This window comes from Hoplias malabaricus, chromosome 9 (assembly GCF_029633855.1).
Source record: "Hoplias malabaricus isolate fHopMal1 chromosome 9, fHopMal1.hap1, whole genome shotgun sequence".
In the NCBI taxonomy this organism is placed as follows: Eukaryota; Metazoa; Chordata; class Actinopteri; order Characiformes; family Erythrinidae; genus Hoplias; species Hoplias malabaricus.
In genome coordinates, this window is record NC_089808.1 from 14,282,240 (window position 1) to 14,297,616 (window position 15,377).

The window sequence follows — 15,377 nt, forward strand, 5'->3', positions numbered from 1 at the left end:
TTAGTTAGCCTCTGGATGTCTAACTGAAGAATAGATGACAAGCATCTGATCTGTTTTCCTCTTTTGTTTGTCTTTTGAGTTATTCTTCTTTACTGAACTGACCGCTGTATAGGTCAGTGTGTCTAAGTCTTCTCCATGTTCACCCTGAATGTGAGCAAATATCAAGTGTTAATTTATTTATTTTTGGCATTTGAATAAAGTCTTGATAATGCACAAACTAAGAGATTTTAATATGTGAGGACAGAATTTACTTTAATTTATCAAATAATCATTTAAACAAAATTTTTAAAAAATGAAATGAAGAGGGAGAGTAAAAGGTGATAAGTAAAACAAAACAATGCAAGCATATGTATCTCACCTGAACATCAGTGCTTGGCGATTCTGATGATTCTGAAAAATGACATTTTAAAAATGTTATGTTATTTTTAATTCCCTATGAATGTATTGGAATGAATGAATTGTAAAAAGCTAACTATATGTCATCAAATATGTCAGTTACCTCTGCACTTTGAGCAACATATATGTCTCTTTTTGTTAACAGAAATGACAAGGTGTAGAAATAACAAAACCATGGTGAGAACTAATGTTGCCGTCAGTGAGTAGATAAGGACTCTGTTCTCTGCACATCGCTCTGTGAAAAACAGAATTGAACAAGAGGCTAGAGATATGTATCCAGCTTTAAAGAAATACAACTGTCAGTGAGAAAAACAGCAGCTAGTAAACTTCTAGCATTTCATGACAACCTCCTCGTCTCTACACTCACTGTTCATTTGATCAGCTCTGTGTGGTGATGGTGCAGTACTGTTGAACTGGTGTGAGTGGATCAGACACAGCAGTGCAGCTGAAATTTTTAAAAACTGTGTCCACTCTGTCCACTCTATAGACACACCTACTGTACCTACCTTGTAGATGAAATGTCAGACATAGTAGCTCATCCGCTCATTTACAGTTTGTGTTGGTCATCCTCTAGTCCTTCACCCATAGATACTGGACGCTGTCTGCTGAATCTTTTTGGTCTGTTGACTGTTCTCAGTCTAGTAGGTATAAAAATTCCAGCAGCACTGCTTTGTCTTACTCACTTCCCAAAAACACCAGTTATGTGGTGGTCTGTTATGGTAGCACTGACAATTAAATAACTGTGAAAGCTGTTAACAAAATCTGCAGTGCAACATTTAATTTTAGAACTCCAAAGTGCCCCTGTATAGACTTGAGGAGATGATAAAAAAGCACAATGAGTGTAGAAATGGGGAGGATGTTTTAATGTTAAGGCTGATAGGCGTATAAGCTTATTCTGACAAGCTGTCAGTTTTTGTTAAGACTGTTTGTCCATTTTGATGTCATTTCACATCAGAAAGTGTTGTGACAACTTTCATTTGTTCTAAAAAAAAGGCTTTATTAAACCCTTGAAACCTTGACTGGGTTCCAATACAGGGATTAGGCCTAAATTTGGACTGCCTTTCCCTTTAAATGAAGAATCTCCATTCTGAATGCTACAGGCAGACCAGGTTAATCCCTGTCTATATAAGATTTCATTACATTGCATTTGTACTTCTCATCCCAGAAGGAAGCAGCAAACACAAGTCATATCAAGCCACAAAAACACTTAGCAGTATCATTTCTACTTACAATACACATAGTTCAACAATGGAAATAGTATTATAAGTATTTTAATGCAATAAATGTGAATGTGGATTTTAAAAGTAATGTGTGTCCGTTACTTTAACAGATTTTCGATTTATATTGTATAAATATAGCATTTACCCTTTATATAAGACTATTTTAGCAGCCATAAATGTTACCTGCATATAATTATGCAGTTATGTAAGTGAGAATCCATATAGAGGGCACTTAGGTTTGTTTTTATTGATGTGTGGCATTTGTTGTGAAACACTTATTAAACCCTCAGAAAGCTGCCTTTCAGTAAAATGTTACCAGCTAAAGTTTCTTTGACTTTAAACTGTATAAAGAAAGAGCACTTCAGTGTATATTATTCAGCAGTGATCTCTTCAACCCAGCTCATATACAAGCCAAACACTACCTTCTATTTTTAGATCTGTTCCGTTCCCAAACAGTATCTGTCCACACACAGCCACAGCACAGTAGTAAGTTCCAGCGTCAGAGAGACTGAGGTTGGTCTTGGGGAGTTTGTAGACACAGCTCTGAGTAGGAGAATCAGTCTCAGAACTCCTGCTACACTGACTGTTAGTGTCTCCATGAGTGTAAATGATTCCTGGAGGAGATTCTCCTGGTCCATGTCTCAGCCAGTACACACTGTGTTCTCCTGCAGACACACGGCTGTGGACTGTGCACTCAATCTCAGGACTGTCTCCTTCGTGACCATGGTACGACGTGGGCTTCTGGAGAATCGTGTGGTCACTGTGTTTAGACTCTTGATGAGAAAGAAAGGTTTAGTGCACTTAGTAATAGTAAAATTTCATCAAAGTAACAGTACTTTTACTTGAGTAGAACATTTTAGTACTCTTTCCATCTCTGAATAAAATATAGTCTATAAAACAGTATTCATAAAAAGTGTCGGCTCACACTAAACAGTAGTTCCTCACTCTACACAATTTACACATTTAAATTTTACAAATGTTTAGAGTGAGGAACTACTGTTTAGTGTGAGCCAACACTTTATATGAATACAGTTTTATAGACTATATTTTATTCAGAGGTGGAAAGAGTACTAAAATGTTCTACTCAAGTAAAAGGACTCTGATGAAATTTTACTGAAGTACAAGTAAAAAGAATGTACTCAAGTAAAAGTAAAATGTAGTACATTTTAAATTTACTCAGAGTAAAAGTTACTTTTTTAACAGCAACCCTGAACTGGATATGCAGTTGCAGGCAATGAATGAATGAATATATCTGTTTAATAAAACGTTACCAGCAGGTTGCTAGAAACATTTTATGAATTTTATGAATCCCTTGAGGGAAATTAAGTTGTCATAGCAGTCAGGTGCTTATATATACAGAGCTATAATACCTGCAATACCTGAAATGTGCAAAAAAGTTCAGTGAATTATGCTACTAGACACTTAGAATACAAAAGCATGTGAGATAAACAAAATTAATTGGTGTAGATTGAGTCATAACACAAAGGTCAATAGAGGAAACAGATCTGTAATACCAACCAACACACACTGATGTATTTTCTGCTAATTTGATCCTCTTACTATAATAGGAAATCTTATTTTATCTACCAAAGCAGTGGTACAAATATTATTTAATGTAACTGTACCTTTACATGTGCCCTACATGTGCAGGTTTGATGTTGGGTTTATATAAGCTTCTAATTCTTTCTTGGCAAACACAGCTTACACTGCATTATAAAGATGTTGCTTTCTTGTGCTTGAAGTGGTCCCTTAAATATGGCCCGGGGTTCATTTCTTTCCAGAGCAACACAGAATTCAATGGGGTTTCACACTCAGCTGGGTCTGCACCCACCTATTGTTATGTTCATTTTTACTTAGTAACGGATGTGAATTTAAAAAGTACAAGTATACAAAACACTAACGCGAATACTGTAAAAATTAGCCTTGATAAAGTTTGTAGTGCATATCCTCACTGTCCAATTAAACATGTATCTCCCAAATGTATTCTCAACAAGAAGGAAAAAATCTTATTAACCTTCAATAGTAATGAGGTTTTCTCCTAGTATTTTTTGAGCATTTTTATTGGTCAATTCATTATGAAATTTTAATAAATAGGGACCAGGGACCTGGAGGTTGTGGGTTGGAGTCCCACTCCTGGTGACTGTCTGTGAGGAGTGGTGTGTTCTCCCTGTGTACGCATGGGTTTCCTCCGGGTGCTCCGGTTTCCTCCCACAGTCCAAAAACACACGTTGGTAGGTGGATTGGCGAGTCAATATATATATATTACGAGTGGGATTTGATTAAAAAAATTAATCGAATTCATTAGAAGCTTTGTAATTAATTAATTGAAATTAATCACATTTTAATCACATTTCAATATTTAGCATGAGAAATATTGATTGAAGTTTGGAAACGAACATAAGCTTAAATACAAAATCTTGTTTATTTTCCCACCAGTCTACTACAAGTGAATTGGTCAATTTGTCTGACGTGGACTTTGACATTTTGTTTCTGAATTTGAACCCTGACATGTGGTCGAGTGTTGACTGGCAACATTTTGCATTACAGTAATCCCTCGCTACTTCACGGTTCATCTTTCGCGGATTCGCGGGTTTTTTCAAGGGGGCTTTTTTATCATTTACATGTATTAGACTAGTCCTGTAGGTGACAAAATATATCATTTACAAGTATTTCTTATGTACAGTACATGTATTGTTCATGTCCACATCCGAGTGAAATTTACTTACACTAAATCACAGCTTAGGAATGACTCTATTAAAGAAAGTGGTAGGATATCACATGTAGTTCCAGCTGAAAAACATTATAGAATGACTGTTTAATGCAAAGGGTGGGTTGTTAACAGTACAGGGAGGGTTTTAAAAGTCCAAATACACGTTAAATGCATAAAAAATATCTTTCCTCTACTTCGCGGAAATTCGTTTTTCGCGGGTGATCTTGGAACATGGGAAAACGAGGGATCACTGTACTGTTAACATTACTGACCTGTGCACTAGCCCTAACATGGTTTGTGTTGAGGTAGTAACGAAGGGTGGAAGTGATCCTGTGGTAAGCAAACTCCTTCCTGCATAAAGTGCAAATAACATTTTTGTTTGTACTTCCATCTGGAAGTTTCTTGTATTTAAATTTCCCATCCACCAGCGTAGTCTCTTATATATTATATATATAGCCATGTTTACAATCCTTTACAAGTGTATAATAATGTCTACATTTTTTCTTACAGACATAGTATTAGTAGAAATGGTTACCAATGTATGGCCTAACACTTGTTGAAGCAAAATGAGATCCATAAAAAAATCCATATATTTGTTATTGGAATAAGTTATTTTAAAAGATATGTAGGGTTGTGTGAATTATGATGATGATATATATGTAGATGTCATGGAGCCTTAAAAATGGTTACACACATGGGAATTGATATTCTTGTCCTTTTTATCAAAATGCATTCAAAAAGTTTAGACTTTAATGTTTCTACTTAAAAAAGCAGAGTCTCTGGCCTTTAAATTATGTCAGAACATCATCACTGACAAATAGCAATAGGCCAAAATTACCTGGGGAAAATAATGAGTTGATAGTTGTGTTCTTCATGGACAGTTACAACTTTACTGCACATGAACTGAACATTGCATCTCTGTTGTGCAAAAACTCAATTTTGTTTTTTCATTAAATGAAAATACCAGAATGTCAATGGAAATGACGATTTCACTATGAATAAACTTACTAAAATGAGCCAAATGTACTTGGAATAAAATCCTTTTATGCTAACAGAAAGGTACATGCTTGCTCCTGACAAGTTACTTACCAGAGATATTAGGGATATTAGGTTTATATTAGACAATTATGATGGTATTATTTCAGGAAAGAAAATAGAGTGATCAATACCTGTTAAAATAAGCAGTGTTCCCGTTCCGAAATTCATAACTGCATTGTGAAACTGTGCACAGTAGTATACAGCCATGTCAGATGGTACAGTACTGGAAATGTTTAAGTGGAGTAGTCCAATGCTTCTTGCTGCTGTAAAGCGTGGATTGTCTTTGAAATCACCAAATAAACCCACAGATCCGTATTTGGAAGTTATTGCTAGAAGTTGAGGTTTCATCCCAATTGGTTCTTTGTACCAAAAGAGTAGAGACACTTTTTCAGTGAAAGAACACTGAAGTGTCACTGGAGCTCCAAGTTCAGCAGATATTATGTGAGGGAGGCTCTGAACCTCCAAACATTTTGTTACACCTAAGAAATGCAAAACATGTAAGCATACCAACTATAGGAATTGTTTTCAAACAGTGAAAAAAAGCAAGATTGCTATGGATCTTACAATTCTCCAATATGGGAACTGTTCATTTTGTAAAAAAACTATTAGTTGTGTGTGTGTGTGTGTGTGTGTGTGTGTGTGTGTGTATACATATACAAAGTGTATACAAAGTATATATATATATATACATTGTGTGAAAAAACAAATTACACTTACAGTTAAAAACTCCAGAGGAGATGAGGAAGGTGTGCAGCCACATGGTGATGATGCTAGTTGTTCAGTTCCTTGTGCTGCACTGATGAAATGTTAAAGATCATACAGATAAAAAGAGTGTCCACCCCCAGAGCAGAAAAGAACCCCATATTTCAGATTTTGGTGCAGCCTACAATAGCTAGAGCTGGGTATAAATGCAGGTAAACTGCAGGTAAAAAGGCAGGCCTTGTTACGAAAATTTAACTGGCTTAGTACAAGACTATCATTCAGTTCAGTGATAAAAAGGTCTGATCATGGGTCAAAATGGACCAAACAAGATTTTTAATCAGATATAACTAAAAATAACAGCCAGAATGTAAATAAAGAATGTAAACAAAGAATGTAAATAACAGTGATATTATTTATATTCTTTATGCATATGACAAAATGCATTTGTAAAACAAACTGATAAAAGATTATTCCAACCCACACATCATGACACTCAGACATGCAGTGTATTTTTTCATGAGTATATTATATATGTACGAGGTTTTGTCATGGTGTCTACTCAACATTCCCAGGGCCCTTTGTTTCTTCAATGAACAAACAAAAACAAACAAACAAACACCAAAATATGAATAGAGGACTGGTGTACACTTATCAGTTACAAGATAAAAACTACTGACAGGTGATTATCTCCTTACAAAACCACCAGTCAAAGTGTGGGATATATCACAAGTGATCAGACAGTTCTTGTTGTTAACGTGTTGAAAGCAGTTCTAAACCCTTTCTATAAAAGCCAGCATTAACTTTTTTCAGCACTTTGGGTTACAACAGCTCTTTTGTGGTATCAGACAAGACAGGGTAGCCTTTGATCCCTGTGTCAGTGGGATGAGTGAAACATAATAAATAAATAAATAAATAAATAAAAATTCAGAACAAAACAAGGATTTGGAACTGGATTTTCCCCTTTCAAACGTTAATCATTAATGCTTTAAAAAGGATATTTTATGCAATAAAATGAATGAAGATAAAATCACTTTTTCCATTCATATGCAGTAATTTGGGGTTCTAGTACACCTGCAAACTCTGAAACTGAAAATAACAGCCTAATTTATTTTATTTCTATTTTATTAACAGCCTATTTTCAGCCTAGTCTGAAACCATAAGACAAAATGTGTTGTTCTGATTTTATGCTGCCTCTAATATTGTCCCACATCTTCAATCTCCTTTCTCTAAGTAACAGGCACTGAAACCAGTCTTTAGACAGAGTGAAAATAGCACTGTGTTGTATGGTCCTTGTGATATTTTGACCAAATCATGTCACTGCCCCTAGAATTATGTCTCCATAGACTAGGCATTCTTTTAATCTAATGGTGACAGCCTAATGTGTGTCTATATATATATATACTATATATAGACTACACTTAGAAAGATTTATAAATCATTTAAAATTGGTTTATTAATGGTAATTAATTAATTTAATTCATTGTTGTTAATTCGGGCGGCACAGTGGCACAGCAGGTAGTGTCGCAGTCACACAGCTCCAGGGGCCTGGAGGCTGTGGGTTCGATTCCCGCTCCGGGTGACTGTCTGTGAGGAGTTGGTGTGTTCTCCCTGTGTCCGTGTGGGTTTCCTCCGGGTGCTTCAGTTTCCTCCCACAGTCCAAAAAAAAACACGTTGGTAAGTGGATTGGTGGCTCAAAATTGTTCGTAGGTGTGAGTGTGTGAGTGAATGTGTGTGTATGTCTGTGTTGCCCTGTGAAGGACTGGCGCCCCCTCCAGGGTGTATTCCCGCCTTGCGCCCAATGATTCCAGGTAGGCTCTGAACCCACCGCGACCCTGAACTGGATAAGCGGTTACAGATAATGAATGAATGAATGAAAGCTGTTAATTCATTAAAAGTAATTAATGACCAGTTATAGCACATAGACAAAAAGGGCAACTGTGACCTGTTGTTTGTCACATCCATCTACAGTTAAACCACAGATCTTGCCAGATACTGGTCTCCTCCATCAGTCGACATTAAGCCAGTCAGCTTTATCACTTATTTGATAATAAGTTTAACCATTTAACCACCAGATTTAATAAATTACAACCAACAAAATGTCTTTTTATACATAAATGATAATGTGGTTTAACTTAACATGTGATATCACTAAAAAATTAAATCCACATTCTCAGGTCTGAGCTTATTCTTTACCTAGTTCTATAGCGAAGCAGCGAAGTGCAGCGAAACGAGACGAGTCATTGGATAAATGCTGGGCTTTGTCCCGCCCATCGGACGCTCAGCGTCTCTGGGGGTCTATGGGGCAGTGGGCTTCTGCATGATTGGATGATCTGTCTGAGGCTGAATCCCTTTTTGATTGACAGCGAAATGAGTGAATCAGCGATCCTTTGGTGTAAAGATCCGTGGGAGAATTACATTTTCATTCTGTTCTGAGTTGAAACGGAAATTTTCTTAAACCTCTTAGCAGCATTTTCTTTGTTAAAAACAACTAGCGACAAATCGAGCTTCTATTTCTGGTGGGTTTTTTGTAGCTGCTTGTGTTTGGAGACTGACTTCTATCACTCTTTCTGACTTCTATCTCAGTTTCTGTCCAGTGGGTGCTGCTGAGCCCCTCCACCGTCACAAAGCACCCACAGGCGGACACACTTCACATGGGCCAAGGCCGTTTAAGCAGCCTAGCTCTGCTGGCCATTGAGAGGACACTAGTCAAGTCCCTGGAAAAGACGCCTTGTTGGTACGACAGGGTCACAGATCATTTTCTTGAAAAGGAACGGAGGGTAGAATTTACGTATAAATAAACCGACACATTTTATGATGTAGGCCGAAATTGAGCTTCCCCTCTTTGAAAGACCAGCATCCGCCACTGGTGTATATGTATATGTGTGTGTGTGTGTGGGTGTGGAGCTTTAATTATTATATTCACTTTATAATTTATATATAACCGCGACCCTGAAATGGAGAAGCGGAGAAGAAAATGATGATGATGATGATGATGATTTATATATACATCCCCATTATTTATGTAATTACATTATTTAATAATTGTATGTTCTTAGAAATACTGATGAATAACCTTTGAATTATTTATAATGGGCAACCATCTCACGAATGGTCCTCTGACCACTAATCTACCATGCCAGGGTCTTCTGAAGGGCCCACAAGATCCTCAGGGACAAAACCCACCCCCAACACAACCTCTTCACACTTCTTCCATCTGGCAGACATTACAGGAGTGTGAAATCAAAGACCACAGGTTACTGAACATTTTCTACCCCCAAGCCATAAGGAGTGTTCACGCCTCACATACAAAGGCCCTGCCTCCAACACCTCCAATTTCTGCATCCGGACAATGATTGTGAGTGGGTTTGAATGCCTCCACCCCCACTCTGTCTCCCACACTCACAAAGCATGGCTGCATGGACATTACATAAAGAATAATGAGTTCCATACACAGTAACATAGAATTTATATATGATTCAGTTTAAAGGAACCTATGAAAATTGTATTACTGCTTACCTTTATTAATGCAATTCATACTGATAATCTGGAACACAGAACCCATATTTTACAATATAAAATATGTAATATGGCTCTTAGAAATCTATTACTGCATTCATTGTAACTTCTGTTAAATGTGCATTTATTTGTTCTATGAATATAAATGTGAGTTTGTTTTAGACCATTTAAGGTTAGAACTCACAATGTTAGTGACTTTGAATGTAGCACACTTATATTTTTTATTTATTAAAAAATACAATGATTGCAAATGTAATATATTGTTTATATATATATGTGTGTGTGTGTGTGTGTGTGTGTGTGTGTGTTTGTTATCCACTGAAGGTAGTGTGTAGTATAAGAATTGGATTTTGCAATGTAACACTTTCTCAGTGGAGACTATCTGGAATCTTGAACTTGAAAGTAAGTGAAAGATTCACAGAACTTAAGAAACAAAACAAAACAGAGTACTGCATTTGGGAGAGATCTCAAACAGAACAGAATGTAATGTGTTGTGTTGTGGACACAGGCATGGTCCGCCAGGGTGGTATTCCACTCAGCAGGATTCCTTAGTTAGGTCCCGCTAAGATATTTCCTACTGGACAGTCTACACTAAGAAGTCCTGCTTTGTGGAATAGCCCGCAGAATGAAGGGGGGCATTAAGAGGGCAGACTGAATCCACACCGGCCGGGTATAAAAGCTGTGCGTGTCAGTCTGGAGTGACTACGAGAGTAAACAGAGAGGGCGCCATTTCACGAGTCCACTTCCTGTGCGGACGGAAGTGGAGTGTGTGAAGTCTACAGTGGTGGTCTTTTAGCGTCGAGCGTCCAGAACTGTCCGGATTTCTATTGTTCTAACGTGTTTAAACCATGAGCCGAAAGAGGAGCCACGCGTTTCTGGAGACGGGTCAAGTCCCGGAGGCTCCGTCGGACGGAGCGGAGGAGGAGGCGGGAGGCTTCCCGGAGCTCGACACCGACGAGGAGCTGGTCTGCTCCGTCAGCGACATCACCGAACACCTCGGCCGCAACATGACGGCGCTGCTCGAGGCGGCCCTCGCCGAGATCCGCAAGCTGGTGGGTGTGAGGATCCGCGTGCTGAAGATGGAGCTGCGCGAGAAGAACGAAGAAGTAGCGCTGCTCCGCGCGCGGCTTCAGGTCGCGGAGAGGGACGTAGGAGCGGTCGCGAGAGAGCTGGTAGTGCCTGAGTTGGAGCGCCGGTCAGAGCAGAAGAAGGGGAAAACCGGCGTCCCCGTGGTCAAGAAAGAGAAGATTAACGCTATCTGCGACTATCTGATGAAGGATAAGAACTCGCGCAGCTGCGGGGCCGAGGTGGACGGGGAACAGCTGTCTCCCAGTCCCGCGGAGTGGACGGACAGCGGGGTGACCGGCGGCGGAGGGGCCGGTGGTGCCGGAGGGGAGCCCGGGACAGACGCCGGGGCAGATGACCTGTTCAGTATACTGCCCTCCTCCAGTAAACGGCTCTACGATTATGAGTGGATGACCGGAGTGGAGCTCAATTCAGACTTTAAAGGTAATATAGCCTTTGGAATCATTAGGACTAGATTTTCACCTATTTATCTTTCTAACATTTGGGAATAGCCAGTTCCGCCCACTAACGTAGCTACTTCTCCCTCAGTCACGATGTTAACAAGCTGGGGGAGTGAAGGCTAGGGCTCGCTTCTTCTGATCTTACAAAGCAATGGTCCAGTTTTTCTATCAGTTTATTCAACTATATTTCTTTCATCTCAGATTTACACAGCTCAATCTACTTATTACATCCACAGACCGCTATCTGCGAAAATCTTTTATCTGGTTCCTATTTGTGCTAAAATAAAACCCTGAAATCTTTTTCAAAGGCACAAATCTGTAATTTGTCATACAGGGATAATTGAGGGCAATATTATCTAAAATATTTCCCTCAAACACATCTCAGTGAACTAGTTGCTATTTACATCTGTATGTGTAGTAGGGCATGTGCTGTTTGTGGTAGGACTATGTAGGGTGTTTAAATGGGGGACAGAAACAGCTGTTTTTTTTTTCATAATATCTCAGATAATTATAATAAAGCCTTAAAATAACCACTGATAAATAAAGCTCTACTGGGATAAGTATATATTTGTTTTGGTATCTACCACTCCTTAAGGTCTTTCCTGTACATTTGATGATTCATTAACTTGGAAACTACAGTCTTAAAACCGATTGGTAGATCATTGTGACTTTTTTTTCCCCCTTTCAGGTGAACATGAGGCAAAGTGTGAGAGTATAACGGTTGCACCAGAGGCTGACGAAGAGGACGATGACTCAGAAGGCGGGAGAGGCGGGATGGGGCTGGTCTCTGGCGAACCCTCTGCCTCCTTTTCTCTGGACGCTCATGCTTCCTCTGGAGAGGACGGGAGTCCTGTGGGGGATGGTATGGACAGATTAGATCCAGGTGAGTGCTGTGAAAGTTGCCTGTCAGTTCCAGTTCCAGATACACTCTACAAATCATGGCCCTAGCTTTTCACTAAAAGGTTTTCAATAAATATCTAGTGGTATTTTTATCTGACTCCAGAGGTCCTTCAGCAGCACTTGTCCTGAACTTATGAACTTATCCTGAATTTATAGAAAATATATTCTTAAAATCACAATCGAGATACTAGACAGGAAGGTCACAATTGGATATTTTCCCCAATAATCGTTTAGCCCCAGTAAACACATGAGAATACAGTGCTGTTGGGTCAGTATTGCCCATGCACTAAATAATTGTTGACATACCATGCACTGTGTGCAAAAACCATTAACTTATGGCAGACTGTGCTTTTCGGAGGATGTAGGAAGACATTTGGGAGTCAGCCGCTGCATCGCACCAGTATGGAAACATCTTTCATTGATCACTCACACATTCAGACAAGGAGGACTACTTTATTACATTTTAAGCCAAAAAAATTATTTAGGCAGACAGTCAGTATAAATCCTTATCCTCCAATAATCTGTTCCACTCTCAGAGTGTAGGGACAGAAGGATCAGATAATTTACCTTGTAAACAGGGGGGAAAATCAAAATAATTTGTGGCTTGTCTCTTACACTTTAAAACAAAAAACGAGTGATATTGTTTGTGAATGATCTGTATATGAATAACTCCCTCATATTCAGACAGAAGAGCAGAGAGACTGACATGCTAACAGTTTTCCGTTACATCCTATGGTGAAAATGCTAATGTGGCTAACAGATTTGAAGGGTCTTTTTTTTCCCTCCTTATACTACAGTGTGATTCTTTTAACTCCCCCTGACAAAAAGAGGAGGTGGGATTCTGTGATTCTGGGTGTTGTAAAACTTCCTAGCACAGGAAGAGGAGTTGTGTATTTCTCAATCTTTCCCATTCGTTTACTTTAGTGCTGAGCTCTAAAAGCAGACCATTGGCCCCCGATATATAAATACCTCATGGTTATGTACTTAATATTAAGCACAATTAATTAATTCATCATATGTACTTGCTTCATCCTGGTCAGGATCACAGGGGGCCAGGCGCCTACCTTGTATTGTTGGGCACATGGCATGAACACCCCCTGGAGAGGGTAATTACACACATTGTATAATGCATATACATTATTGCTTAAAAAAATTAAGCATTATTGTATTTATCATATTGGAGGACATGGCCAAAACAATAGACTGAGTTCATGCACAAAGACGATGATGCAAAGATGATGATGAAATTTCAATGTTACTGAAGTATGTTAGTTGTACAAGTTGTGAACTTACTTGAACCTAAAAAAAAAATACATAGGCCACATCATTGTCCAGGGGTGTTTACAGTTTTGTATTAAACTCAAGCTGTGCTCTCATCTCTCCTCAGGTCAGCACTTCTCATCTCACACTTTCATTTGCCCATTTTGTGGAACCCTCTGCCCTGATTCCTCATACCTTGAGGAGCACATTAAGCTGATGCACCGGGATGAGAGCATCCAGGCCATGCAGTCCACCTCCTCAGGGTCCCGTGGTGAAGGAGCTGAGGGTAATCGAGGCCGAGTTGCAGGGGGCTCAGGGCCTCGTGAGAGGAAGGTGAAAGGGGGCTATGAGTGTGTTGAATGTGGACGTCATTTTAACTACCTGGGAAACCTGCGTCAGCACCAGCGCATCCACACCGGGGAGAAACCCTTTGTGTGTCCTGAGTGCGGAGAGCGTTTTCGGCACGCCGCTCGCCTCAAGAGTCACAAACTGAGCCACAGCGGAGCACAGAGCCCCTTCCCTTGCCCCCAGTGTGGGAAAGGCTTCTCCGTGCTGTCCGGACTCAAGCGGCACCAGCGAGTACACACAGGAGAGTCCCCCTACGGCTGCCCTCAGTGTGGAAGGCGATTTAAGGAGCTCGGAAACCTGTACACACACATGCGCATTCACAGTGGAGCCACACCCTACGCTTGCTACCAGTGTGGGCGGAGCTTCCGTCACTTAGGCACCTTCAAAAGTCACCGCTGTACACCCGCCACACAGCTGGCCAGTGGACACGCTCCAGCCTGGGTGCAGGATGACAAGGTTCACACAGGATAATGGAGCCTTCCTACTCTTATAAGGTTTAGTTCTTCAACAGCCAGGCTCAGGAGGACAAGGTACACAGGGGATAACGGAGCCACACCGGCTTCAACTATATACAGAACTACAGACACATGTTTTTCAACCATTGGGCTGAGGAGGACAAGGTGTACGCAGTCTAATGGAGCCACACTGGGTTTTAATTTACAAACAGGAATACAGAAATGTGTTATTCTTATACAGCCTTTTGAAGAATAGCCTGACTGACTAAATGTTTGCAGATTGTGAAAAACGTTTAGATGCTAAGACATTTTGAAAGGGAAAAAAAAAAGTGGCCCAATTCTCTGAGCTTCTTGTTAGTGCAGATAAGCTAAAAATGGTTCTTCACAGTACAGATGAAACAGAAGGAGTGTCCTAGTGTTTTTTTTTTTTTATATAAATCTCACTCTGCTGTAGTTTTTATTTTTCATTACAAAGAAAAAAATCGACATTGCAGAAAAGGGCTCTAAACGAGTCTCCTCAGTTTGGTTATTATAAAAGACAGTTGCTAAAATAAAATAAGGATCATTTAATCAGTGGCTACTCAGACTGCAGCATTAAATTTGAGAGGGACATGCTATTGTTGACCATAATCCAAAATAATTCACTTTGTCGGTTTCACATTCTGTGGGTATATTTACAGATGCTAGGCTATATATTTACTTTCTCAAGCAGAGCAACAATAAGCAGCTCAAATATATTCCTGTGTTCTGTCTGCATTTGATTATAATTTTTATTCTGGTAAACAGTAAACTAAATTAATTTGCTGAATTCAGTCACTACCCAGTGGCTGCTCTTTTCAGTGAATTTTGAGTTGATGGGTTTTCTGTTCAGGGAAGTGTATCAAATACAGCACACAGAGGTAAGGTTGAAATACACAAAGTATTCCTTTGGTGTCAAGCTGAGGGTTTCCAGAAGAGCAGTACACCAAGGTTGTGCGATTTGGTTAAAGCTTGCTTATTAAAGAAACAGAACAAAAAAAAAAAAGGCTTACAATACATTTAAGTACTCCCTTCACATATGAAATGCATATTCAAAACACAGACTTGACTAGGCATGTTCATTTGTGGGTTGACTTCACACTTGTTTTTTTTTGTTTGTTTTTTTTTCTTTTTCTATTTGTTCTGCTGGTGGTTAGGACAGTTTTTGGTTTTATTTTATTCTATTTCACACTATCCAGCCATGATCTTTTTTTCTGCAACAGTTCTGCGATGGACCTAACTTTGAAAGCTGTGGAGCTGTGCTTTAAGTGTCCTTGTTTTAAAAAAA

At 39.3% G+C, this 15,377-nt stretch overlaps 2 protein-coding genes across 2 annotated transcripts; one reads left to right on the forward strand and one right to left on the reverse strand.

The window, feature by feature from the left end:
* On the reverse strand, positions 1-5,582 carry LOC136706632 (uncharacterized). The gene is made up of 5 exons (XM_066680229.1): positions 5,496-5,582; positions 2,039-2,389; positions 500-631; positions 359-390; positions 1-144 (listed from the first exon to the last, which is right to left on the reverse strand). Exons 1-5 carry the CDS (start codon positions 5,569-5,571, stop codon positions 1-3), a joined length of 735 nt encoding a protein of 244 aa, XP_066536326.1. The 5' UTR covers positions 5,572-5,582.
* Positions 5,583-10,300: 4,718 nt separating this feature from the next.
* Positions 10,301-15,095, forward strand: znf16l (zinc finger protein 16 like). The gene is made up of 3 exons (XM_066682174.1): positions 10,301-11,091; positions 11,797-11,991; positions 13,396-15,095. The coding sequence occupies exons 1-3, from the start codon at positions 10,431-10,433 to the stop codon at positions 14,085-14,087; spliced, it is 1,548 nt and encodes a 515-aa protein (XP_066538271.1). The 5' UTR covers positions 10,301-10,430; the 3' UTR covers positions 14,088-15,095.
* Positions 15,096-15,377: the final 282 nt, after the last annotated feature.

Coding starts and splice junctions, on each gene's coding strand:
- LOC136706632 (XM_066680229.1), bottom strand. CDS start 5,571: ATGGCTGTATACTACTGTGCACAGTTTCACAATGCAGTTATGAATTTC. Junction 632..2,038: donor AACAGATCTAAAAATAGAAG/GTAGTGTTTGGC, acceptor TGTTTTTCACAG/AGCGATGTGCAGAGAACAGA. Junction 145..358: donor CGCCAAGCACTGATGTTCAG/GTGAGATACATA, acceptor GCTCACATTCAG/GGTGAACATGGAGAAGACTT.
- znf16l (XM_066682174.1), top strand. CDS start 10,431: ATGAGCCGAAAGAGGAGCCACGCGTTTCTGGAGACGGGTCAAGTCCCG. Junction 11,092..11,796: donor GCTCAATTCAGACTTTAAAG/GTAATATAGCCT, acceptor TCCCCCTTTCAG/GTGAACATGAGGCAAAGTGT. Junction 11,992..13,395: donor TATGGACAGATTAGATCCAG/GTGAGTGCTGTG, acceptor ATCTCTCCTCAG/GTCAGCACTTCTCATCTCAC.